Source organism: Aquila chrysaetos, chromosome 5 (genome assembly GCF_900496995.4).
Source record: "Aquila chrysaetos chrysaetos chromosome 5, bAquChr1.4, whole genome shotgun sequence".
NCBI classification, from domain to species: Eukaryota; Metazoa; Chordata; class Aves; order Accipitriformes; family Accipitridae; genus Aquila; species Aquila chrysaetos.
The window spans coordinates 49,357,175-49,384,903 of NC_044008.1; the positions used below are offsets into that span (position 1 = coordinate 49,357,175).

At 38.3% G+C, this 27,729-nt stretch overlaps 2 protein-coding genes across 9 annotated transcripts; one reads left to right on the forward strand and one right to left on the reverse strand.

Annotated features, from left to right (window-relative positions):
* On the forward strand, window positions 1-9,090 carry SLC24A5 (solute carrier family 24 member 5). Of its 2 annotated transcripts, none has more exons than XM_030012977.2 (9): window positions 1-174; window positions 658-711; window positions 2,127-2,210; window positions 2,295-2,398; window positions 2,720-2,820; window positions 3,629-3,912; window positions 4,660-4,866; window positions 7,791-7,892; window positions 8,451-9,090. In XM_030012977.2, exons 1-9 carry the CDS (start codon window positions 78-80, stop codon window positions 8,771-8,773), a joined length of 1,356 nt encoding a protein of 451 aa, XP_029868837.1. In that variant the 5' UTR covers window positions 1-77; the 3' UTR covers window positions 8,774-9,090. The 2 variants fall into 2 exon arrangements, with proteins under 2 accessions (XP_029868837.1, XP_029868836.1); XM_030012976.1 differs by having other exon boundaries at window positions 535-711; window positions 8,451-8,946.
* MYEF2 (myelin expression factor 2) lies at window positions 1,454-27,511 on the reverse strand. Of its 7 annotated transcripts, XR_003923250.2 has the most exons (18): window positions 27,179-27,511; window positions 22,453-22,682; window positions 21,185-21,237; window positions 19,907-19,914; window positions 19,704-19,797; window positions 18,644-18,835; window positions 17,809-17,962; window positions 17,340-17,389; window positions 17,190-17,253; window positions 16,938-17,039; window positions 16,688-16,738; window positions 16,542-16,610; window positions 16,157-16,255; window positions 13,086-13,157; window positions 11,664-11,872; window positions 11,502-11,553; window positions 2,273-2,426; window positions 1,454-1,728 (listed from the first exon to the last, which is right to left on the reverse strand). XR_003923250.2 is itself a non-coding variant. In XM_030012973.2 (17 exons), the coding sequence occupies exons 1-17, from the start codon at window positions 27,415-27,417 to the stop codon at window positions 2,350-2,352; spliced, it is 1,815 nt and encodes a 604-aa protein (XP_029868833.1). In that variant the 5' UTR covers window positions 27,418-27,511; the 3' UTR covers window positions 1,454-2,349. The 7 variants fall into 7 exon arrangements, 6 of the variants coding, with proteins under 6 accessions (XP_029868833.1, XP_029868835.1, XP_029868830.1 ...); XM_030012973.2 differs by having other exon boundaries at window positions 1,454-2,426; XM_030012975.2 differs by lacking the exons at window positions 1,454-1,728; window positions 2,273-2,426; window positions 27,179-27,511 and adding exons at window positions 8,882-9,667; window positions 26,916-26,966.
* Between the last annotated feature and the right edge of the window lie 218 nt (window positions 27,512-27,729).

Below are 27,729 nucleotides of genomic sequence, written 5' to 3' on the forward strand. Positions count from 1 at the left end.
CGGCCCTCACGTGACCCTGCCGTCCCTAGCGCCGGCTGCCTCCCGCCCGCGCCCAGAGCCGCGCCGGGGCCGGCGAGATGCGGGCGGGCGCGCGGCGGCGGACGCTGCTGCTGCTGCTGTGGCTGGCGGCCTGGCAGCGGGGAGCGCGGGCCCAGCGCCCGCCCGCAGGCGCAGGTAGGAGCCGTCCCGCCGGGCGGCGGGGCCGGGGCGGGGGGGGGACCGGGCCGCGGCGGGGCTGCTGGCACAGCTGTACGGCCCGTCCCGCGGTCGGCTCTGCCCCGGCACCTGGGGCCAGCGCCTCCGCGAGCCCTCTTACCCCCCCCCCCCCCCAGGTGCGCGGCCTTTCGATGAGGGTGCTGCGGCTTCAGCCGTGCTGCTGCGGCCGTCCTCGTTCCTAAACGAAAAATAGCTCTATTTGAAAGACGGAAATCCACGGAAGCCGTCCTCCATTTATAGTTCTAATCCGGAGGACTCCTGCAGCCTGAAAAATTGAAAGGTATTAGGATGCGTAACACCTTTGTACTCAATTTTCAGAAAACAGGACAGGTTGCGTCCCTTCTTCATCGGAGTTTCCTGAAGGATTTTTTACACCGCAGGAGAGGAAGGATGGAGGAATCGTTATCTATTTCATAATTATACTTTACATGTTTTTGGCAGTGTCCATTGTCTGCGATGATTATTTCCTACCTTCTCTAGAGATCATCAGTGAATGTAAGTGAACATCCTGATCTTTTTCCTGTAGAACTAAGCAGCTTGGTGTAGAGCATGCTCTTTAAAAAAAGCTTCAACATTAGAGTGCTCTGGAGACAAAACTAAAGAAATTTCAGAGTCTCTATGCATAGTTAGGGCTTATCAATACAATATTTAATCTGATACAATGGATCAATATTATATGGAAAAAACATACTCTGATTACACTCTGCACAGGCATTCCTTTAAAATTCACTTTCCTTGTGCCTAGAGAAAAATCTTAAAACTTCCTCACTATTAACTAAACTTCACAATGTAACTTTGGGGTGAGCAGTAATATGTCCAGGTTCCAAGTAAAAGAAATAAAGGGGGGGGGGGGGGGGGGATATGATACCAAACCAAGAAACCAAAAAAACCCAAAACCCTCTCTATACTAAAACATGGGAATTAAGTATCTTGCTCAAGTTTCTGTATTTCTCTCATAGTGAACAAGTATCAGGGTGAGCTACCATTTACATATTAAAAGTATGACACAGGAGGGAAAGGAATACCAGTTACAACTGTTCTATGAAATCTAATCAACCTGTAATAATTCCCCTGGCTTCAGACGACCACTGAATTAAAGAGATGGTCTTGGCCAAGAGTTCAGCCAAGTTTCATTGCGAAGAATTAAAAAAATTCCCTAGGGAAACTCATGCCTGAGCACTGGAAAACATTCCCCAAACCAGAACACTTACAGAAGATGTAAGCTTAAACATTGCTGTAGAGCTGATATTTTTTTATTGATAGTAAATAAGCATTTGTCAGACTTTTTCCATAGTTAGCCATACGTCCCTGTTCTTAGTGTGCAGAACTTGATGCACAGCGTGAGTTACATTTCAGAAACAGTCAACTTACCAGAACAAAAATCTCATTTCATTCAAGCAAGACACAGGCTCTTATACTGTCCGTACGAAGTGAAAATTTTTTAAGATCGCAGCACTGGTTTGAATTTAACTAGTATTTCTGGTATGTGAAGACACAGTAGCATGGATTGCCCTGGAAGATAGATAGACTTGACATGGATCATGTAGCAATATCACACTAGAGTCCAAGGAATTCCCCACAATTACCCATATGAAACAGAGTTAAAGCCCACATACATATGCCTATTTTACATTTTAAAATCATGCCCAAATCTCTTGTATTATCAGTAATTTTCTGGTATTTAAACTAATTTCTGTAATAAAGTTAGAAATAAATTAGCCCAATAAATGAGGCTACGTTTTCAATATATTATTTTACCAGTTTCAAATATATGCATTAACTGTATGAAAGTAAGCAAAGTTCATTCTGTTAAACTGTAGTAGCTTCTAACATTATATACTAACACAAGTAAAGGGTACAGATTACTGAAGTATTTATTTTTTTAAGCAATTCTTTTGCTCTATCCTCAGGCCTTGGCCTCTCTCAGGACGTTGCTGGAGCAACTTTTATGGCTGCTGGAAGTTCTGCTCCAGAGCTTGTCACTGCTTTTCTAGGTAAGAGACACACACATTTTGAATCTAGAATTCTTTTCCTTGCATGCCAAACTGAAACATACCAGAGAGTCATTTTCCTTATAGGAGTCTTCGTAACAAAGGGTGATATCGGCATCAGCACCATCCTTGGATCAGCAGTCTATAATCTTCTTGGTATTTCTGCAGCTTGTGGGCTGTTTTCCAGCGTGGTATGTGTCAACTTTGATAGTTCTGCTCCTAAGAGCCAAATGGTTATCCTTTCTGATTTGCCAACAAAAGCCAAGAGAGACTTACTATGACAACTGCCAAGTTTATTATTTAGTAGCAAAACCAGCATGTAATCAGTTTTAAGATAACTTGCTATGAAAGTTTTTAAAAACACTAACTTGTTAAATATCATACTTAAGTCATTCCTAAGAATCTTAAATTTTTACATAGTATAGAAACAACATATTGATGCAGCATTTACAGCACTTAGTGAAAGTATTACAGACAAGTTTAAGAAAAGTAAATGAATCTGTGATCTGCAGGTTTCGAGGCTATCCTGTTGGCCGCTGTTTAGAGACTGTCTGGCATATACAATTAGTGTAGCGGCGGTCCTTGCGATGATATCTGACAACAGAATTTACTGGTAAGAGCACAAGTAGTGTTGAATTCATGTTGACTGGAGATTAGTGAGACAGTGTTTTGAAAAACAAACAAACCCAAAACCCAAACTTCAAGTAGCCTGAACTGCCATTCACTAACAGAAATAAACATTCTGTTGGCTTTAAAAAACGTAGAAAGTCACAATGCTTGCAAAGATTATTACCTAAACATTCAAACCCTGCATATTTATAAAGTTTGATCTGCATAGGTTTGTCTGTACAGACTTCACAATTTTTATCATAACTCTTTTGGCATAGCAATTAGTCTTCATGTAGTTTACTCCTCCTGAGACTTTCCTTTGATAGCATCACTGATAAAACATTTGTCTGCCAGAAGCAGATCATGAGCTTCTGATGTTTTAACTCTCTTCTGTCAAGGCTGAAACTCCTGTTGCCTCAACAAGTCAGTCAGGTCCAGCACCAAGTCTCTGAAGTTTCTAACTCAAAACAGCACACACTATCCCTCTCTTTAACCATCACATGAAGACTCAAGTTTGCAAACATCAGCAAGATGTTCCATCAGTAAGATCCCCTGGAAAACGTGCAGCTATACAATACACAAACAAGATTCTGCAGGGGAGGGGAATTAAATCAAACTGCTGAAAGACACAGGGACACTCAAACTTCCATGACACTGGCCATACAACTGCAAATAGGTGCTTTTGTGTGTTTTCCTTTCGCTATTCATGCAAATCTTCTCTCTCTTGCTCTCCTTACACCAGCCATTTTAATGAGTTAAAGAGTTGGGGGTTTTTATATTACAGGTTATATAAAATCTGTTTTTCATTCTAGGTATGAAAGTGCATCCTTATTATTGATATATGGGTGTTATATTCTGGTACTATGTTTTGACATTAAAATCAACCAATACCTCATGAAAAAGTTCAGTCCCTGCTGTACGTGTTTTACAAAAGCTATGGAAGAGAATTCTGAGCAGCAGCCACTGGTTGGATGGAGGGAAGAGAGCGGACCTCTAATTCGTCAACAGTCAAGAACAGATAGTGGAATTTTTCAAGATGAGCTGGACTACACTCAACTTTCAACAAGCTTGCATGGGCTTGATGAGATCTCTGAAGGTATAAGTATTATTACAGTTGTCTCTAGCAGTCTGCATGCCTGTCTGCATCAGTTCTAATAAAGAGTAGATTCTGAGATATTATTAAGATTTTGTTCACAAAAGAACTCCAGCATAGTATTTAAGTAAATCATTATTCTTCCCTGGAATATAACATTCAGCAAAATCAGAGTGGTGGTATTTATATGAAGTTAGTTGCTAGCGGAATGCTAGGAAAGTTGCTCATTTGTGTCATATTAGAACAGCAGACTTCCATCAGTCTTTGCTGTTCACATTTGAAACTTCCCATCAACACTGCTTGTAAAATGCAGTATCAGCTGAAAGACACACTGGTACTGTACTAATATATACTGTTTTCTTATGACAGTGGCAGGTTCACAGCCCAAAATATGCATGATATCAGAAGTAAAGAAATAGCTATGATGTGGCCACAGATCATCAATTTCATCTTTACTTAGGCAAAAAACAGCAGTTGGTACTTACTCTTGGTAAACATTTTGTGTAAACCTTTATAGAAAAGTTCATTTTTCATCCACCTTAGGTTCTCTCCTAGTGACATGGTAATAAAGAACATTTGGTTTCAGAGTTTTGTCCAGTGTGATGTAGGTACTGGGTAAGACTACACTCAGAACTTGAGGAAGTTCTGAAACTTTTTTCAGTATTCTCACAAGTAGAGGCCAGTAATGACTGTATGCTACCGATTCAAACTTAAAGCTACAGTTTAAAATAGTTACTTTTTCTTCCACAGATCATCCAAGTGTCTTCACCATGCCTGAAGCAGATATAAAGAGAATTTTGTGGGTGTTATCCCTTCCTATTATTACACTACTCTATTTGACTATACCGGATTGCAGAAGACAGTTTTGGAGGAACTGGTTCATGGTGACATTTTTAATTTCAGCAGCATGGATTTCGGCAATAACTTATGTTCTTGTATGGATGATAACAATAGCAGGTAGGTACCTAAAGTGCTGCTGCTATACAGAATCAACCAATTGAGAATCACTGAAAAAAGAGTTTTCTCCCTGTGAAGAGTTTTCCTTTCCACAACTAACAGTCAGTTTAGCAACACGTACTTTGCTGTAAAAAACACAACAAACAAAACCAACTTATGTTTGAATACTTAGTTTGCCACCTTCTTCCATCTAATGAAAACCACTTGAGAATTTAGCTGCTTCAGACTGCTTGCCATCAAATGAAGAATTTGTTTACATACCTACAAAAACCAGCCTATATTTAAAAAGAGACAGTTTCATTAAACTGCTTCATCAAGTGAAACAATTAGATACACAGCAATAAACTTGTCAAGCTGAAGCCTGATAAACATGGAATCCACCAAGACTAGAATTAAAGGTTCAGGATTCTGCAAAAGATCCGTTATTTCTACACCTGAATTTTTCTTGAACACAAAATAGTAACGGATTTGGCATTAAATTAACTGTCAAAAAAACCTCCCAAATTTTTGTACTATTTTATTTCAACTATAGCATCGTGTTTATTAAATATTCTTGGGGTGTGTGTATGCATACCTCTTACAAATCTGCATCATAAAGCAAAGCAGTAAAATAATTGCATTGAAGTAAGAGAAGGGGTATGAACTTGCGTGTAAAAATATTCTCTTAAAAGTATCTTAAAGTATTAAAGGGCTCCTCACTTCACTGTTTCTCCAGTCAGCTTGAGAAAAATCCAGTTTTCAATTTTAAGAACAAGCAGAAAACAAATCTCTAAACAAGAAAGAAATGTTACAAAGCTTGCCATTTCCACATTATAGCTCACTAATCCTACTCAAGTATTCTGCTAGTTCAGCATCCTAAACTTGTTTTCAACTTAAGTTCAATGAATAACTCCTTGTTCGGTGCAGAAACAGACCTACACATTTGGTAAACCTTTGAGAAATTACTAGTAGATCGCTGGATGTAACACCCACCAGGTTCACTCCTTGGTCAAACAATTTTCCACTTGTATCTAAAGACCAAGAGTTTACTGTCTGAATGCTAGAAGCCTTTGAAACAGGATTCAAATGAAAGTTATTGCTGTTCTACTAGACAAAGCACTAATTCACGTGAAAGCAAGAGAGATTCAAATAGTGTATTAGTGTTAGTCCACTTTGAAGAGTCATCACAAAGAGTATTGGGGTCTTTGGCCCACTACTTCTAGGTCAAATATGTTCTATTTACACATTAAACCACTAAAAATTACACACACATTACATTCAAGTCCAGGTTCTTTCATGAAGGATGACTCAGATTCTATTGTTGCATAAACAGCCTATCAGAATGTCACAAAGGTATCATAGCTGGGGTCTAAATTTTGATGGCCAAGAACAAACCTAACTTAGTACACCTTTTTGTTGCTAGCAAAGAAAAGTTGACTACTTATAGCAAGATATTGCTACTGATACACAAAATTAACTGAAGGCTAGAAAAATAAGACCATTCTCTCGTTATGGTCAGTTGCCAGAAAAAAAACCCTACACATTAAATAGAAGATAAATCTATCTAATAAGAAGAGAAAAATTAGATTCACCTGAGTTTGTATTCTATCTTATAACCTTCAGAGGGCTAGAAATTACTGTTGGGTACATAAGGATGGTTCATTCGTATTTCACCTCGGTTTGCTTGGCATGAACCATTATTTTCCAGCCTGGATGGTTTATAAAAGCTGATCTTGTTGGTCCCTCATCCTACACATCTCTTATATTAGGAGTGATGGAAGAATAAATACCAGGACAAATTCTGCAACAGGATCATGTTAGCCCCTCTGAACCAACAAATAGCTTCAAATATAAATTTACTGGCTGATCTAGACTAAGCTGGTATGTACCAGGCAAGCATTGCTGACCTAGCTTACAGAGTACTGCCTCTTATTTTAAGAAAACTGTTCTTATTAGTGTCCAAATATTGCAAGTAAGAATTCAGATTTCAAAAAAAAAAAAAAAAGATACTTTTTAGTGAACAAAAAAGTTTAAGAAAAACTAATTACTTAATAGTTTGAATAGAGGTATCAAATACTTCAGTATATTGATGCTTGTGAATAGTACAACTGCTAAAACAGTTTTGAAGATCTGAATCCCTGTATTTTAAGTGAGAAATTAATATGCTCACAGGATATGTGGGGCTAAAAAAAAAAAGTGGGGAAAAATAAGCTGCTTAGTAACAATTTAAAACTTTTCTTAATTTAAACCAGTATTTACCTAAAGAAACTCACACTTCTAAAGGATTACTTGCATTTACAAGTCATATAAAAATTCTGCATTTTGATTCTTCTGAATCCAACACAAGAACTTTCTAATTGGAGTGAAATATTAAAGCCATGTAGTTGAGATAGTATTGTAGTAATGATGTTAATGACCCTCCTCCCCAAGAAAATTCATGTGCTTTTTTTCCTCCCCTTTAAAGAGTGGGTGATTGTAAGAGTTATTGCTTCATGAGACTTTTGAGCACTAACAACAAGATGCCCAACAACATAGAAGACTATTACATTTTCCAGACGTTCAGGAAAAAAAAGGAACAAATTGTTAGATATTTAAACTTCTACTGTATCTGAAAGAAAAAATTAATAATTGGTATTGTCTTGACCACTGGAGACATTCCACTCAGGTCTTTGAGAAACTTGTTAAGTAAGATGGTTACTATACTACAATTCCTTTTTTATTTGATTGAAGAACAAGGACAGGATGGTATTTCTTTGTTGTTGTTCTTGTTTTTAACTACTTCATGGTTCAATCACTTCATATTTAGTCAAGTTAGCTGACAGATTCCTTTTGAAATTACTGTATGATCACCAACCCTTTCTCCAGCAAAGTCCAAAGCAATTTCTTTGGATGAAACTTAAACTAAAAACATGCTTGCATTTTCTACCGTTATTTATCAACTGCAGGTGAAACACTGGGAATTCCAGAGTCAGTAATGGGTCTCACATTACTAGCAGCAGGAACAAGTGTACCAGATACAGTTGCAAGTGTGCTGGTGGCTCGAAAAGGTAAAGATTTTAGTATTCAGGCTCATTCCAATGGATGTGTTTAAAAGGTACTATGAAAAAAAGAATTCTAGTCAACATTTCCAGAAATTCAAGAAGTAACTTCAAAATTTTTGCTCCAGATTCCAGAGCTTAAGTTTACTAATAATAAATAAATAGCTTACCTGAAGAAGCTGTGGCTCAGACATTTAAAAACCTCTCAGAGTATCTCAGAGAAGTATTCTAGATTGGTTTGATTTGTTGTTGATCAAGTGTTACATTTTACTGCAAAACACAACTGTAGGTCTTGGTATTTTAAACATGACTGGATTTTATAATAGCCTGTCTAGCTTATTTTAAGTGCAACTGTGCAGATGCTGGTGATTTAGGGAGAATTTTTTTTTTTATGCTTGTGGTACCCAAAACCATGTTCTGTAGAATCATGACTATAGTTCCTTCAATGAAAAGTCTGAAAAGGGTGCTCTGTGAGAAGTTGAGGGCTGACAGTCTGTTCCTCCAAAACAGTTTGGCAATTTCATACAATACAATTAAGCAGACTTATTTGTATTTCTTCTTTTACAGGAAATGGAGATATGGCTATGTCTAACATTGTAGGATCCAATGTATTTGACATGCTCTGTTTGGGAATACCCTGGTTTATAAAAACTGCCTTCATAAATACATCAGGACCCATAGAAGTGAACAGCAGTGGTTTGACATACACAGCCATTTCTCTTATCTGTTCTGTTGTTTTTGTTTTTCTGGCAGTTCACCTGAATGGCTGGAAAATAGATAAAAAATTGGGAGCAATTTGTCTTGTACTGTACTTAGTATTTACTATAGTATCAATTTTATATGAACTTGGCATCATAGGGAACAATCCTACAAGGGTCTGTGGTAACTAGTTTTAATCAGGGATTATACTGATGAAAATAAAAGCAGGAGAGAAAGATCAGTTTCTTCATTTAGTCAAAAAAAAAAAAAAAAAAAACAACAAACCAAAACCTCAAAACTCCCATTGGGCTCTAATCTTATTTACAGAACTAAGTCATGTCATTAAAGTAATATTAAGCAGAACGAAAACATCACAGCCTAATTGGAGCCCTTCCTTTTAGAGTCAAGAATTACAGTATGACTACAACGCACATATAAAACCAAAATTCTGAAAAAAAGACATCTAATTTTTACATTACAATTTTGATACACACTGGGGTGGGGGGGGGAAATCAGAAAACACTAAACAAATCCCACTATGCAATCTTGAGATTAACAGAGAAAATGGCTTATTTTATTAAAAACAGTATAACCATTCATTTAAACTGAATGACTAGAGACACTTGGCCTAATTTTCCAAAGGCGCTGAGCATCCAAAGCTTCTATGGTCTACAGGGACCTGCAGGTGCTCAGTGCCTCTAAAAAAACAACAAAAATCAGGCAAATTGTCTTTAAAAACCAAACATAGTAAGATTCAGTTAACAAGTATCACAGTATATTAAACACTATACTGTTAAAGGCTGGTGGGATTTAAAAGTTCCTTTTTACAGCTTTTGTAAGCATACAATGTTACTAAAAATGACTTACTAGGATAGAGAAGCTAAACAGACATAGGAATGTTCCTGAACACACAGTTTTAAATTATGCATTGCGATCCAAGCGTACATCAATTTCTCTGCCACTGATTTTTATGCCGTTCATTATCCTACAGGCCTTTTCAGCAGATTCTGGTGAGTCAAATCTGACTGTTCCACAGCCCTTTGATTTTCCATTCTCCATTTTTATTTCTGCAAACATTACATGACCTGAATAAATAAGTTAAACAGCAGTTATTTCAAGTCTTCAGTGCACTAACAACTTAAAGAACTCATCAGAAGTGATAAAAAAGCATTTTTAAATATGATCTAGGGGGACATATGATATTAGCACTTTCAGACTGATGGTATATTCACTCATTCAGGGAAGGTGACAGGGCAAAACAGCAGTGAAGAATCCAAATTAAGATCCACTGTTTCAGATCTTTCCTTTACACTAGCGTAAAATGAAGTGTGCCTGTATTTGACCTCAGGTTTGAAACAAAATGCCCTATAAGGCTAAGGGAAAGTTTTGTGTTTCATTTACCAATGCTGCCAGAAGTGTGACCACTGACAGGCGTTAACTGAATTACAGTTCAATCCAGTCCACCATGTTCATCACAGCAACATATCAAGCAATCACAACAATCAAGCGATTTTGTAAAGAAGCTGCAGAGCAAACTTAGAGCCTTTAAAACAGTAAAGTTACCAGGTTAGGAGTGGTGGAAAAGTAGCATGCACTATTCAATTCCTGCAGTGTTTTCTTGAGGTTCTCAACTGATGAGGCAACATTTTTATTTAAGTATCTTGGTACCTCAGAGAATGTTCAGTGCCTGGAGCTAATGTGGTTTTGCTTATGGTATGTTGTAGCACACCACTCCTGAGCCCCCAAATGCCACTAGGAACAAGAAACTTTTCCCTAAAATATGTAGTTTTTTATTTTTAAATACCATATAATAGAAGACTGGCCTTTCATTGAAAGAAATTGAAACACATGGAGACATGGTCTTTATATTTCCTTACAATATGGGCATGAATACAGTCTGTTGCTAATATTTGTGCTTATAATTCTTAAAAACAGTTCAAAATAATCACTACATCTGTTAGTTGCCAAGGAAAAATTCTCAACTATCTGAAAGTTGCCCAGGCAGTTAAGACTTAAAAAAAAAAAAAAAGAGAGAACCTGTTTTGCTATATCCTCCAGCTGCAAAAAAAATTTGAACACCTAAAAATTTTTCATTGCTGTACTGCAAGTTCTAATTTATATCAAATCCGCAAATAGCTGTATGAAGACTGTCTTAGATGTCAGTAGTATGTTTTAAGTTGTCTTTTCTGTCTCTCCAAAATAAGAAAAGCCATCCTGTAATTCAGTTAAGAGTTTTCCATTTTGAAAGTGCATTTTCAAAACAAAACAATCATATTTCTACACCCAAGCTTCATTTGTCATTCACTTCTGTGAAAAGACAACTTTTCTGAATTAGATAAAAAGAATTATTGGATATTTGTAGCAATCCTTTATCTTACATAAAAAGGGCCTTTATTTCTTAACATAAAGTGGAAGTGTTACAGCCTGCAAATATGCTAATCAGGATCATCTATTTGCAAAAAAACCTAATCCGCCACTTTGGCAAAATTACTAACTCTGATTTGATGCAGCGCCATTTCTGGAAGTAATGCATAACCTGGACAGGCCCAGGCCCCTGCATGCATTTGCCTCAAAATAAATGCTACATTATATACTCTTTGTTGGTCAGAGGATACACAATACCTGCTTCAAAAAAGAAAAAGCTCAAAAAGTAATTTTATTAATGGAATGGGTTAAAGTTTATAGCAGATAAGCACTCAGAGCCAACATAACCCATACTGTACCTTGGTCTCATGTGTTATGTCATGCCTAAAAATTATTTATATAACTCAGGAAAGGTGGGGTAAATAAGAAAGATTAGGCTAGCCAGACTCTTCTTAAGGATAAAGCAACAACCTTGTCTTCCTCTCCTTATCTAATGAACACCATTTAAAACATGAAGTCGATGGAGCTGAGCAGGGATAAGATTCATATACATACCACATTGACTGAATTTCTCCTTTAGCTTCTGCCAGGTCAAGTCAAAAGGAAGCTAGAATATAAAAGCATTATTAATAACAAAATATTACAGAGAGAAAAAGAGCATGTCATCAAACATGCACACAAAGTAAGCTCATGGTTTCTATGTATTCAAATGCTTACATTTCTCACAAATATCTGGTTGCCTTTAGAGCCTAATCTCTCTCTCATGCCACTTCCCATTGGGCCAGGCACAAATCCTCGATCGATATCGATGTTCCTGTCCAGGCCTCCACCCATAGCTGGTCCCATTCGATCAAAACCAGAACTCATCCGATCCATCCCCATTCCCATTCCTCCAGCCATACTGTTCATACCACCCATTCCACCACCTACACAGAAAAAGAAAAGTAGGATAAAATAAAAATCTCTTTTTCATAATAGATGCACAAGAAAAATAAAATTAAAAATTCTTTTGTGTCTGGAGAAAAATAGCTTTAATGAAACTGCTGTAATACAAAACATAACTTCATACATGCACAGTGATTTATCTAGTAGCATGGCTAATATTTTAAGCCAAAGTATTAGAAGATACATAGTGTCAGTTCTAAAAGTAAAAAACAAACTGCATCAAGCTTAGTCACACCATCTAATGTAGTAAAATGTTGAACACAAGTAAAGAGTTAAGATTTAAAGGCTGTACAGTTTAATTAATAAAAATCTGATACTCTGTACCAAAAAGAGATCAAGTAAATAACTGTGGGAATGTTGAGATACAGATAATTTGACCGTATACACTATTGTTTATTTTGCTTCCTGCATTCACATTCAGCTTTACTTAATGCAGCCACACTTAATGACACAATCTTCTGAAGAAAGCATATTTTGCAGAGAACAGATGTTACTGCAAGTACTGTAAAGAGCATGGACTTTCCTACAACACATGCAATGAAATATATTAATGTATATTATATAAAGAAGTAAGATCAATGACATTCAAATATCCTATTATAATCTTTCTGGATTCATAATTAAAAAATTAATGTAAAGCAAAACTACCAAGATCATTCATGAGGGACCTTCTCTTTAAGCCTTATGCCTCTCAAGATTGCCAATAGCAAGATTTTAGTTTCTCATCTGCTCTAGCCTGAGGAACTCAGACATTTGCTGTAATACAAACTCAGTATTGGAGCTTTGCACAAAATTAAACTGAGTGATAATCTGAAATTCAAGGCTGATTTTTTATTTCAATGATGAGAGGTTACTGAAGTCCAGCTTCATTAGGTTCACACAAATAACTGCCTATTTGTCTTTTTTCTGGAACACAAGTTTACTTGAATCACTTCTCCCTCCAAACCAGGAGTTAAAACCATTTCAAAACTAAGATTAAGGGAAAGACCATATTAGCAAGTTTTCCTCCGAACTTTTATCTCAACAAAACAGCTTCAAAAACTATTAGACTCGCAGTCACATGCAACAAGATTTCTACTTCTTCCAACACTGGCAAGACACTACACTACAACAAAATCCTCCGATACAATTACATGTACACCGTATCATTACATTGCCTATGCATTTACATTCTATTGAAACAAGTTAACCTACTCATTCCAGATCTTACTGGGCCCATGCTAGGCGCTCCCATTCCTCCTGCAAAAACACCAATCATTGCACCACCTAAACAGAAAAAAAAAATAGTGACATACACTGAAAACACCAGTTAGTGACAACAGCAGCAAAGCACACACTGATGAAGTGCACTGATCTCATTGTTACCTGGCAATTCTTTTCTACAGAATACTTTAACATGTGCCTTTATTATTCAAACTAAATAGGAAACATCCAGTAAGTAACATTAGTTCCTCCTCCTTTATTATGGGATTTAAGCTATTCTGATTTCTTTCTAGCTCTTCTCCCCTCTGACAGTCTGCCAGCAGCACAAACATCTTAAAACTAAATGAGCCATTTCTCACATTGGGAAGAACAGCCTCAAAACTGAAGGGTTCATCTTACTTGCCCTAGTTTTTCCCATTTTTAAGAAACCAATGTAAAAGCTAGGAGCAGCTCTCCCAATGTCTTTCTTTTCTGCATATGAAGAGTGAATTGATGGAATTTAGTGGGAAAAAGTGAGAAAGAAAGGGAATCGATACTTAATAAAAGCTATTTGGCAGAACCATGGAATCTCTAGAATGGTATCAGAGACTGATTCTGGAGTGCAGTAAAAAGAATTCTTTTCACTGAAGTGCTAATATTCAGGAAAGTAATCCCAAAGGAGCTTCTAGAATTGTAGAAGCTCAAAAGAACTACATTCCTGTCACTGCAGAACAGAGTGGAACTGTCAGCTGCATTTTTCTTGCTTGATTTTCATACCTAAAAGAAACAGCTCAGTTTTTACTTATGGCAAAATAGATCAATAACTGTCGTCTTTAGGCTAGACACCATTGTTTTAATATCTAAAAAAAGGTCACTGCTGAGTCTTCCGTTAGATCTGTTTTCTCCACACAGTTGAAAACAGCAACAATTGTTCCCTGCCAGTCTCTTGTGGGAAATATTTGTCTCCTCTCAGACAACAGGCTGTCATAGCCATACCAAGACCTCAAAACATATGGACTAGCCTGTTTTAAAAAAAAACTACTGATTTTCAATACCAGCGGGATTATTCCCAGTACTTCAGCCAACAGTTTGCATATGAGGAAGATCTTAACACTTATTCATTAGGCCAGAGAGGGTCTTGCAATGAAATACCAAGTCAAATTTTGAGATTGCTGTCAACATGACTGGCTTTTTACCCTTAAAAAGAATTGTGGGGGAAAAAAAAATCCCCACTTTTCCAGAACTAGAAAACCATAGCTGTTTGTGAGTGCATCCCAGTTATATCCACTCTCTTTTAAAAGGGGGGAAAAAAAAAAAGTCTCCCCAACAATCTAAGATGCACTTCAAAAAAAAAAAAAAAAAAAAAAAAAAAAAACAAAACAAACAGAAAAAATCCCCAAACCACCCAAAACAAGACCAAAAAACCAACCTGAAAGCTCAAATAATCCTAATAAGCAAGATTTCAGCTATTTCTGACCTTAGAGGCATCCTTTACCCGTACTTTTTCCCCCACTGGCTTTTCACCAACAAAAAATTATATGCTCAGAGATGCTCTATGACACAACGTATGATTTTTTGGATACTGCAAAATTTTGGCAATTTAAATGGCAACTCCAACAATTCTGCTGCAAATCAAACATCCTCATTTTCACTAATTGATGCCATAGCCCATTCAAAGACTGTCTTAAGTCACCCTCCTTGAAACTGGCAGAGTACTAAAGCCAAATGTACTCACAGCATTTCCTTTTAAGATACCATTAACCTAAATATTGTAATAGGAGTACACCAAGGTCTTCCCTGATTGAACACAATATCTATTAACTATTATATTTATAAATCCCTACAATTTCCTTCCATTATTTAAGGATAAGTTGGGAAACCCTTACCTTGGTTCTCAGAACAGTATTAACATTGTAAGATTGCTGACAGGTTATAAGCTGAAGCTTGCTGGATCTACTGAATGATTCCCACATCAGTTTCTCACAGTGGCCATGATCATGTATTTCAAAACATGTGTTACCAGAAGACTTGGAAGTCTATTGGTTGCATGAACATTTATAACTGAAGTGGCTTTGGATTTTCACTCAAGAAACAGATGTTTATCCTATGTTGCAAGTAGACATAGTGAAAGCATACACTTGATTTCTAAGATGTTAATTCCAAGACATTAAGACTAACTCACTCAACTGACAACCTTATTGCAATCTTATCACTTCTACACAACTACCAGTGCTGGAAGAGAAGCACAAGAGTTATCCTTTGTTATGACTTGCCCAAATTTAAGAAAAAAAAAAAAAAAAAAAAAGGAAAGAAAAAAAATTCAACTTTTAGACCAGATGAACCTTATGCTCTTAGCAGCTCTTCTCTTTCACAGTTGGGAATTAAGGGAGGGGGAAAGGGAGAAAAACAGGGAGGAGGAGGAAGAAAACCTGTCTCCTGTAATGCATTCATCCCAGTAACAGTATGGTAACAAAGTGCAAGAAGGCTCTACTGTTAAGCACCTCCAGGCCTCTTAAGACAGAGGATTATTTCATTTGAGGGAACCCAAAAGTAACAAAATGAACTTTGTCAACAAGACATCATCTATAAATAAAACAAAGCTGGCTCAGTTACAGAAAAGGCCAATAAATCCCTTTGAGCTGCCTGAGCTCAGAATGCAGGAAGAAAACAGAGGGCACCAAAATTCACCATTCCCATCCAACACTACCTTATTTGCAGTAAAAACAGTTTTCCAGCACGCATTTGCAAAAGCAGGCTCCTGGGCAGCTTGTTCAGGATTACCAGAAGCACATACTTTAATACCAAAAAGACTTAGTACCTTACAAAGTTAACAGTATGAAGCTAAAAGCTTTCCTCAAACTGCTATTTTGTTTATATGTTACAGATGGAAAAAAACACCCACACTTTAACCTCGGTCCTAAGCACTGGCTATAATAAACGCTCAGAATACATCCTTATAGTAATGACTGGGGGAGAGGGGACAAAGGAAGATGACCAAATGAAACCAGGTCTCTTCTTCTTTTAGTGTAAGTCTTCCAATACTATGTTGCAGTTTGCCACAGGAAATTTAACAGTTACCATACCCATCCTTCCAAAAGAATCTCCAAAACCACGGTTCAATGCCATGTCACCCCGACCAAAATCTCTGTCCATGTTTCCTCCCATTCCACCACGGAACATTTCTGCAGAGAACAAAGCAAAAAACCAGAAATATTCTGTTATATACATTTAGGTTGATGTTCATACAACAGTTGTTCCACAGATGCTTGTTTAAATAGAAGTGGGTTTAACGCACACATCAGACACACCTATTAAATACTTAACTCCCACACCAGTTCCTATGCCTTCATTCATGCCACTGACTGTATTTCCTTTGAACCCATCTACATTACCCATCGCTAAAGGAAGAGCTTTTAATAAATAAGCATTAGCAAACTTACTAAGTGTACGGGAACAGTGTTTACCTACCTCCCATTCGGCTGACTCCAAATCCTCCCATATTAGGCATTCCTTCCATTCCACGAAATCCAGGAAGTCCTGTAAAATAAGGAAGAGTGTTTTCTATATAATATTAAAAAAAAAATACTTAATGTAAAGAACTTCACTGCACGTACCGCCTCCCATTCTATTCATTCCGCCAAATCCTGGACCGTCTATTCCCATACCTTTAAACCAAAAAGACAAACACCATTTAGAAGACAGGTAAGATCCTAAGGGATTTAGGAAACACAGAGACAGTTAACATCTCAAAAGCACATTACACAAGGCTTGCTTTGTCAAGAGTATGTCAATCTTCCAAACACAGAAATGACAATTTTAAACCTAAAGCTCTGTAAAACTTACAAATGAAGAACACAGATTTACCTCCTGGACCCATGCTCCCCATTCCACCACCCATGCTCAACTGTGTTGCACTGATGGGCTGTCCACCTGGTCCAAGTCCCATACCAATGCCACCAAGACCACCTTGAAAACAAAAAGAAGTATCACCAGGAGAAAGATTTTCTCCTGTTATCATGAAGAGACTACAGTAAGCAAAAGTACTACTAAGCTGTTCCAAGACTCCATATCAACATATATTAAGTGCAAGGAGTAGAAAACAGAGTGTGCACTCACGAGGTAATTGTGAGGTTTTGCTGTCTGCAACACGGAAATCTTCATGAGGAATTGATTTGTCATCCTGATAAAAAACAAGGATGTTATGCTATGATCCTTTCAATGTTTTGGCAGAGACATTTAAGGTAGAAAGGAATGTAAGCAACTTACCATTTTTACATGCATGGGCCTATCAAACAGGAATTGTCCATTGAACATAGCTGAAGAAATGCAAGTCAAGGAATCCAACTACAGAAGACAATTTATTTCAGAAGAATCACTGTAATAACTTATTTTATTTCTGTACCGTTTTTAGGAGTCTTGTCTTTCCTTACCTAATCTTCAGAATGCCAATTCAAAGGCCAAAAGAAACTATACAAGCTGTTAGGTATATAAAAGTTAGTTTCACAGGTCACATTCCCACATATTTTAAGCTTGTTCAACATTATCAGGAACACCTTTTTAGACTCTAGCAGTAAACTCAGTCACTATTAAAAATGTAATCTGCACAGTATTACACTCTAGTCCCTATATACTAGCTACAAGACAAATAAGCTCCACTTGCAAAACTACACTATCAATCAGAGGCCATTCAAGGCTGAACTATATTTGATCAATTATTTTTCAAAACCAAGGATACATATTGCTTGAACAGCTTCAATTGCTTGTTCAAAGGTAACTGTTCCCATTCCTCGACTCTTGCCATCTTTATCTTCTTTGATGTCGGCACGCTTTACGGTTCCAGCAATGCTGAATACCTCCTTCAGTTTCTTCCAGCCAACTTTAAAGTCAAGCTTACACACAGAAATACATTAGTGATTTCAGTGCACATTTCTGTTCTGCCATTACATTTGGAAGAGATTTTCTAGACTGTTGTAACTCTTCAGCTTCACAAAATGCTTGATATATGTAAATAGCCAGGATTTTGTAATATACACACACTGCAACCAAGTACAAAAATGTCAACTAAACCCAACAATTTATACTACTTATATATATATTTTACTTTAATTAACATATTAACATTGAGAAATGGATGGGTTCTTGTTAAGAGCAGCTGTATTCCCACAAGTCCCCTTGCAGACATAATAGTCTTTTGTGCAAATACAGAACTTATGAAGTACTTCCAACAAATATAACAGTTTAATTTAGTCTAAAGTAACTAGCAAGATAAACTGAAGTGTATATTTAATTAAAAAAAAGAAATGCAATTGGAAATAGATAGCGAAAAGATGTATTATTTTTTTGAATCACCAGATGACTGTGCAATAATTAAAAGTGCCTGTCAGCTTCAAGAGTTTAACACATCTTTCATGTCCAAAATCTGAATACATAGCCAGCATTTTTAGTTGAATATACTAACTGTGAACTAACACTTCCTATTTCCTCTTTATATAAAAACTGAATTATGCAGTAATATAAGATGTTTTACAAAGATCAAATATTACAGTTACAAAATACAGTTTTAAACTTACATTAGCAACAAAAATAGTGGACCCAAGCCTGCCTGCCTGCAAGTTACTGATAACCTCAGGAGGAATGTTTGGATTATTGAGAATAGAAGGTGGTAAATTCATTATTCCAGGTGCCACATCAGGTCCATGTCCTCCTGGAAACTGTCCTCCTACGCGCTGCAATGCCCTACGAGCATGTTCACCTTCAGGGTCCTGAAACACGGGCAAAAATAAAGCCAACTTAATCATCAAGAGGACCGGCAACAAACAAAAAGGTACTATTTGAAATTCTACATAAACCCATCAAAATTATCAACTAATATCCTTGTCCATGTCAGAGGGATCAAGAACTGAATTAGCATGGAGACCTAATTCCCTCACCTCTAGAGGTGGGTCCTTTCAGATGAGGGTTGAGGCATATTGGCAAAGCACTTGTTGAGGAAGCGTGCACTGCCACTTCACATGCTGTACCTAGCCTATGGACAAGTAGAAAAGATTTCAATCTAAAGGACTGTCAGTCTAGCACCTTCTTCCAAGAACTGAATTAATTTAATTAATTTTTTTACTTATTTATTAATACCATTATTAAAGTTGTAACAGGACAAAAAGAACTGCATCAGACACTGTCATATACTACAAAACTACAACAGAAATGTTGACATTAATTTCACTTTCCAGTCAGCACAAGTTCTCTACTTCCAGCCCCATTTTTGCACATATGTAGTGGTCCGATACTCAGCTCATTCTGCCTCATATTTTGAAGCAGGTAAGCAATGCAAACATAGAATCATTTAGGTTGGAAAAGACCTGATGACACTAAGGTAAGAATATGAAGTTAAAGTTTTTTTTAAAGAAAAACAGTATTAGATTATTTTGACATTAGGACACACTTTTTCTGAGTTCACCTGGCGTAGTATCAAGACCTTCTGCAAGCCAACAGGCACTTTAGCCCATTAAGAAAGTGTCATAAAAAAATTAAACTGGAAATTACACAACTAAGATGCTCTAAACACTGTATTGTCATCTCAGCAGTTATAGTATCTTCACTATTTCAAAATGAAAACAGCAGCAATAACCATACCTCTTTAATATTCAGGGGTCTTCCACTAAGATCATATTTGTTCATAGTTTCTAATGCTTTCTTTACAAATTCTTCATCTTTGAATTCAACGACACTTAGAGGGAACAAAACATTTAGAGTATTAAAATAAAGTTTAAAATGTTAAGATTAACAGAATGTTTGGATAGTAGTGTGTTTCTACAGACATAGAAAAAGAAACTTACCCACAACCCTACATCCATGATGATTTGTCATCATATGTAAAGAGAAAAATAAAAAAAAAGTCAATCAGCACATATGATAGAGCATTTAAGATTCCAGTTAAAGATCCCAGCTCACTGTTAAATAACTATTCAAGTTATTTTCAGCTTCAAAATCCATAATACATGCTCTTTACTGGTAGGCAAGCTGAATTTCTCCTACTTTCTCCACATACATACCTTTCAAATGCAAGAGAATATATTATCTTTTATTCTCTTTGAGCCAAACCAGAATTAGAAAAATGCCACACAGATCCATGTAAGGACAACCGGGGAGAAGAGGTGGGGCGGAAAGGGTGGAAAGAAAAAAAAAAAAAAAAAAACATAACCAAAAACCAATCAAGACACTCATCGTGTCATTAAAAGCTGCGCACTGACTACAAAATTCAAATCTACCTACATCAAGTATACCAGTACGATGAACAAGGAGTCTACATACCTCTTCAGTATTACTAGCATAATTGAGAAATTACTTTGTAAGAAAATAACCTTATTGACTGCACCAGAATCCTAATAAAGCAAAGAGCTGAGGATTGCTTTAAGTAAAGCAAAGCTAACAGCATGTTTTAGTTTTAACAAGCGTTAAAGAAAGTAATTTACAACAATTAATACAACCTCAGTTAAGACTCAAACCTGCATTTCTCATGTTCTCGCTGCAGGTTCAGAGCTACTATTGGCCAAACTTTTGACTACTTTTAAGAAGACAAAGGAGCTTTAACAATCTTCACACTTAGTGCCTCATTGCTGGCACTCTGTTGGCTACCAACCATATCCATCCATTTAGTTTTAAGAAAGCAAATACATTAATCCAGTGTTTAGAGTACCAACCCTGCAAAGCTGTCAAATCAGGCAATTCAAACAGTATGTTCTTAGCTAACGTTTTATACTCATTTGCCCTAAGCAGAGCATACTATGCTAACAAAATTTAAATAAAATCAGTGGTTTATTGAACATCCTTTATATGAAACAGATTTGTACCAAAACAAAGATGTTGGCTAAAAAGAAGAATTAAGTAAATGCCACTTGTTAACGTTTACAGAAGTATTTTGTCCTTTACAGCCAGCTAGTTTGAGTTGCATGAAAGGGTCAGACTACTTCTAATACAAAATCCTCAAAGCTATCTTAATGAAAATCAGTGTAAAAATGAAACTTACTTTCCAATAACTGGTACAGGTATTATACAAAAATAAAACTGCTGAGGAACTTTTAAACCTCTAGCAGATTGTTGCCCACGGCACTTACCCTTGATTTTCCTTCAGCATCCTTAAACAGCTCCACGTATGTAACCTCACCAACTACATAAGACATACAAAGGGAAAATACCAAGAGACAATGCATTTAAACACCAGTATCTTTCTTTACTGTGCCCCTGTGCACAACTCTACAGAGAAGCACCTATTATTCACCAACAATCAAAACCAGACCAGCGTACCTCCTGTCAATGGCTATATAATTTAGCTAGTTTTCAGAAATATGCAGCAGCCACATTCTCAAAAGCTAAAAACAAACAACTATATTTAACCTAATTCATACTACAGATCATATTTTGGCCAGTATGATATAGTTGGTGAACAAATTCAGATATACACAGTCCCTTAACCTGACAAATGAAACGTCAACGTTCACTGGAAAGTGTTACATTTATCATCCTACTCACAACACCTGTTTTAAGGTGACTTTCTACCTGAATGTCTTCAATCATAAGTTTGCCTTCAATAATAACCAAATTTACACATCAAATATTTCACAGCAAGCCACTCACTTTCTAAAGTAGGAAGTTTCAGTAAATAAACCAATCAAATAGTCACGTCACCTTACAACAGATAAACCAGCAGTTACAGAAGGGGGGTTTTGGCATTTTTCACAGCCTAAAAGCCAAGTGTGCTTTGCATTACTTTTGAAGAATCAATTTTTTTCAAGGAAAACACAAAACTAACTTTTTACAGAATTCATGTATTAGCATTACTTTACCCCAAACTTAAAATAAAACATTTGGGGTAGTAAGATTACTCTATCAGAACTGCAACAATAGTAACAAGCTTTTAATACAAATCTCCAGACAAACAGTCATGGCAGTAGTGACAATGCAGACAAAGTTAATTCCACAGCCAGATTCCACCAAAGAAATACAAAACAACTTTTGAAAGACGTCCTTTATTATTCATGTTAACACACTAAATGTGTTGCTTAAATACAATAGCCCTTAAAAAAAAAAAACTACAAAGACTACAACTAGACAAAACACAATCTCTTTAAGAAGTCATGAGGTCATGCATATACTCTCTACTGTCACACTAGAATGGCAGAAGATTGTAAGCACTTCATTTACCCATCCTACCCTGCAATGCAATTGTCTCAGATGAAAGAGGGGGAAGGGAGATAGATGTACCAAGTAAAGGCCAAAAAAACCAAAAAGAAGTCAAATCAAATCTGTGTGGCTCAAAGGACATATACATTGCATTTAAGTTCTACCCCTTTCCATGTGAAGTGTATTATAAGGAATAAGTTACCTTTCTCTCTCATAAGATCTTTAATAGCTTGCCACTTCATGTCATACGGGATGTTGCTAATAAAAACTCTATTACGATTAATAGCCTTCTTCTCTCCAGTGCCTGCATTCTTGTCCTTTGAATAGGGGTGGAATCTATTCTTGTTTCCAAGAGAAGGGATTGCCTTCGGTTTTGCAACGTACTTCTCTTTCACAAGTGCTTTCTCATCTTTTGCTGTCTCATCATTATCCCTACATTAAAAAACAAACAAACAAAAAAAACACCAAACAAAAAAATATTAGTCTTGTGTTGGATCATTAGACTATTATACCTCCTATATATAACTGTATACCTCCTATGCTATTAGAACTCAAATGCTGATTTTCAAATTAGGAAAAATAAATTCATGTTACCAGCCTAATGCCAAAACAAGTTGTCTTATCTAGAACAAAAATAATATTATAATAGATTTATTCACTCCTGTAAGTAAAGAAAGCACATATTGCTACTCCAGTTGCATTCCACTGCCACTATGTCTGTCAAGATTCAGCAAGATGGTACTATCAAACGACTACAAATATCAAAACACAACGACTCAGCTGAAAAATAAGCTACAGCATCCATGCTTTGGTGCTTCAATAATTTTCACATCAGACTTGCCTAAGTTACACGATATTCACCACAGAAGTGAGAGTTGAAATGGTCTAACTTATGGAACAGCCTGGTATACTTCATTCAATGTAATAACAACATACAAAAATCAACTCTAATAGGTTGTAAATCAAATTACATTTTATTTACCACATAAATTATTTTTATTCACAATTTATGCCAGACTGCTTTTAGACAGAAATTAAAATTCAATTAAGAACAACAAATGCTCTTTCACTGCTTAACACTACTAGAATCTGAAAACTTGCTAAATGCATAGGAAATAGCTGCATTAAGACATGCTCTGCATCTAAGACTAATTAAGTCACCAGGTATCATCCACTAGAAACGACAACAAAATAGACTTCTGGCCCTCACTCTTTCCAAAATTTAGCAACAGCAGCTGCTCTCCTTTTAAAATCTTTTATTTTTAGATAAAAATGCGGGGAAAAATTTGCTTCCTCTCTTTTAAAGCAGATCAAATCTCAACTTTGATAAAACTATACACTTTGAACAGAAATAGATGAAACATCCAAAACTCTTTAGCACTCTTGATAGTGTTACTATCACAAGGTGATTTAGCATGCTAACAGAGGATCAAGGTGCCTGAATTGTTGCTTTAAAAAAGGTGAACCGCTGAACTGAAAGAATCCAGTGATAAACCCACACAAATGTGATCCACTGAACAGATGCTACTTAACACATCAATGTCGAGTTCAAATCTCACCACAGTTAATGAGAAGCTTTAAAAGTATTTTACACAAATGTTTATTTTAGTTAGAACAATTACAAGGAAACGTCCTACAGGACTGTCAAAAGCGACTGATAGTGAGCCCTCCTTCTTAAATTACTTTGCTATCTTTACAATTTTTCCTACATTTCAGAAAGCTTAGTTTTTATCTCATTTTGACTCTTTGGAAGGTTTCTGGTGCAAAATTGGCCAAAACAGGCATTTCAGTTTTACAACCACAACATGTGTCAAGGTCACTGATTTTGAGTAATTGAAATTAGTATTTTCAGCTCTCTGCATAGTTATTAACAAAACAGTGAGTAAGTGGCAGTCTTGCACTCCAGAGCACAGGCAAGTAGCCTTTCAGGAAGCAAAACGTATTATCTACTCAAGCATGGGCACTCTTCAGAGAGGAATAAATTAAAATACATCCATATTTCTCACATGACTTTTTCCCAAATTTTGAAGTACTGATATGATCCTTCACAGTCCTTGTGTTTACAAGTGGATTAAAAGAGGATTAGCAACTGGACACTCCTCTGGGCTAAGTATTTGTAAAATTTACAACATTCAGAGTTATCTGGTTCGAGCATCCTCCAGCTTCCCTCTGCATCATCCCTCCTCCACACCATCCTGTCTGTTCTGGCAATATCATTCTTCTATGGCTGTGTAATGAAGTGAAATGGAGGGAACAATGTAGGGAACTGGAGGGAGAGGGTAGGGAAAGAGCAGAGTATCAGGTTTTCCAGTCAGATCAGTTCCTTCCAATCCAGTCCCATTTGCGAATGCAAAACTCCTGCCCAATGAGACCCCCACTAAAAATCCAAGTTCTTCCTTAAGTTTTAAGATTAGGGCAATGGATTCTCTTTAGCCTTTTAAGCTCTTTTCTGCTTAAAGGATTATGGAAGAGCCTCTGGGTGCTCAGCGTAGTGCACAGGAAGAGCCAGGTCTCCACATATGGAATCCACAGGCTCTAGAAGACCTGACTGTACAAACCAGTAGAGAGCACAGAGGATGCGAGTCTGGCATACTCTTAAATCTGGGAACAAGAAGACACTTCACTTAGTCTGGGGATCACAGCCAGTCTCCTGAAAATAGAGGATTCATTAAAAAAACATCCTTCTTGCAAAACTCATCTGCCAAAACCAACACAGGCCAGTGAACAAGCTGGAGGCAGAGATCCTTTTGCAGATGTAGCTCTTACCCCCCTCCTTCAATATTAAAAATAATTTCATTCAAATAATACATTCAAAGCAATGTCACATTAGTCACCTATAGATCACAGAAAAGACAGTCTCAGAAATTAGGAACTGACATTTCCTTGGGGTAAAAACAATAGTAATTTCTACTCTTTACCTTTTGTATGAACTAATCATTTGATACATTTAACTAATATTTGCATGTGAAATCAGGGTTGAAAAAGAGGTGTCTGCAATAATTTTTTAAAAAACAGCACGTCCTCATTGATTAGAAAGAGCAATTTTTACCTTTTGAAAAATAATGCCTTTGAACTTCTGTAAAGTTTTGGAAACAAAAGACAAGTTTTCCATATACAAAACTAGAAGCCTAAAAAATAAGCACAAGATAAATCAACATGAAAGCCCTACAAGCTGATTTTTTTTAAACAAACTTCTACTCCTCTGCTCACAAGTGTCCATACAAATAAGATGATCAGCAGAGACAGAAATGCAAGAAGTCCACAACATGCGATTCTAAAGCACATAGATCAGTTTAACTTCACTGCACTGAACAGTTCCACTGCTCAATACAATAAACTTAGGGAAGTGTGGAAGTTGAGACCAGGATTCCTCTCCAATTTAATCTGAGTGCTAAGCAAACCTGGTTACCAAAATACTTTAAGTAGTACGTTTCACCTGCACACTGACTGCTTAATCCTTTGTACACGTGTTTTGGGGAAGACTGGAAACTGTATGTGAAAGAATAAGATTTGAAACTCTGTTACAAAGAACTCTGCATTATTTTCAAACTTGAAGTTGTGATTTCTACCTTGCAGGATGACTGGGATTTTTCATTTGCTTCTAATTAGTTTTGGAGGGAAAAGAAGAAAATTGCTGACATAAGGTGGGATACAGAGAAATTAAGTCATTATTTTAACAGTAGCAACCCCAAAAGGCAATAAAACGTTATATACCTCAAAGGTGCAAAAGGGTCACAATCTTCCTGCGAAAATTCAAACACAATTTCTGTAGTTTGGAAGCTGAGGGCCAGGCTCAGGGAAAAAAAAAAAACCAAAACAAACTGCTGTTTTATGGTAATGTGAAATTTATAACTTGTAAACTATTTGAATTTCACAGGGAGTCAAGCAGAGGCATGAAGTATGCCTTTATTCTGCCAGCTTTATAACTGAACTTGAGCCCACGTGCATTTTTTAAACACAACAGTATCAGACCTGGGCTGCTTAGAACACGTCAAAACTTCACAGATCTCAACAGCTTTGATGTACTGCAACAGTGAGACTCCTATAAATTTATCTTCCTTCCAAGATGTGAATGAGATTAGAAGAGATATTGAAATTCCAATGATACGAGGCCAAAACCTAGTCCACGTAAAGAATGACGACCCTCGAAGCCTGACATCAAGAACAACCAAACCCCCAAAAGGTTATTCACGGTATATTGTTCTAGAGAGCCGGTACTTCTGGCTCCCTTATACTATGTTCCTTTTTAGGCCAAGAAAAGCTTGTGCACACATGCGGGGGGCTTTGTTTGTTTGTTTCTATTTAAAAATTAAATCACTACAGGGCTGCCTTACCTCTCCCACATAAACAAAGATTAGTTCAAAGGCTTTGCAAAACATACCACTACGGTAAGAAGCGGAAACGTAAACAAAACCAGAAGCGATCCAGAACGCTTCTAGAAACGGGTCCTGTGAGAACCGGCCCGAGCAGGGCCCGTGAGAGCGGCCCGGAGGCTCACACCGGCGGGGCGGTTAGGGCTCAGCCTCCCGCCCGCCGGCGCGGTGTCACACCGCCGACACCCGCAGCTCCCCAAGCAGACGTCCAGGCCTCAGCGAGTTCACCAAGAAACTTCACCTTCCCCCGCACCCAAGCCAGGCTTCCTCCGCGCACCCTGCCGGAGCTCACCGGGGCGGGAGACGCCTCCCTCGCCGCCCCACCGCTTCGGCTTCGGCCCCGGCCGCCTCTCACCGCACACCGCCGGCTCCGCGCTCGGGCCGCGCAGCGCCGGAGCGACTCCGTTCCCCGGCGGGGGAGGAGCCCGGCGGGGCGCGGGGGAGGAAGGGGCCGGCCGCCTTCCCCCCGCCGCGGCCTAGGCGGGCCCGCCGCAGCCCCGCGCTTCCCCGGCCGCGCTGACCCCCCGCCTCCGCCCGGCCCGGCCCAGCACACACATTTTGACGCCATTAGCGCTGCCCCCGCCGCTCTCGGTTGCTGCTGCTGCTGCCGCCGTCGCCGCCGCCGCCGCCTCCTCATCCCGCGGAGGCTGTTGTGGCGGCTGCTGCTGCTGCGGCGGCGGCGGCTGTTGCTGCTGTTGTTGCTGTTGTTGTGCCGGCGGCTGGCTGGCGGCGGCCTCCTCGGCTGCGCGCTGCGGCGCGGCGGCCGCAGCCTCCGGCTTGTCGTTCTCCGCCATTTCGTAGCCGGGCCGCGGCCCCGCTGCCGCTGGGTTTGAAAAGGGCCCGGAGCGCCTCGGCCTCGCCGCGCCGGGCCGGCCAAGTCTCGCGAGAACGGGGCTTGCGGCGGCGGCGGCGGCGGCGGGCGGGGGGAGGAGGGGACGGCGGGACGCGCCGGGAGGCTTTACGGGTTGCCATGGCGACGCCGCTGGGCTGCCGGGCCCGCGGGCGCCACGGCCGCCCCGCGGGCGCCTCCCCCTCGGGCGCGGCCCAGCGCGGCCGCGTCCCACGGGAGCCGCCCCTCGGGTGCGTGACCCAGCGGCCCCGGCTCC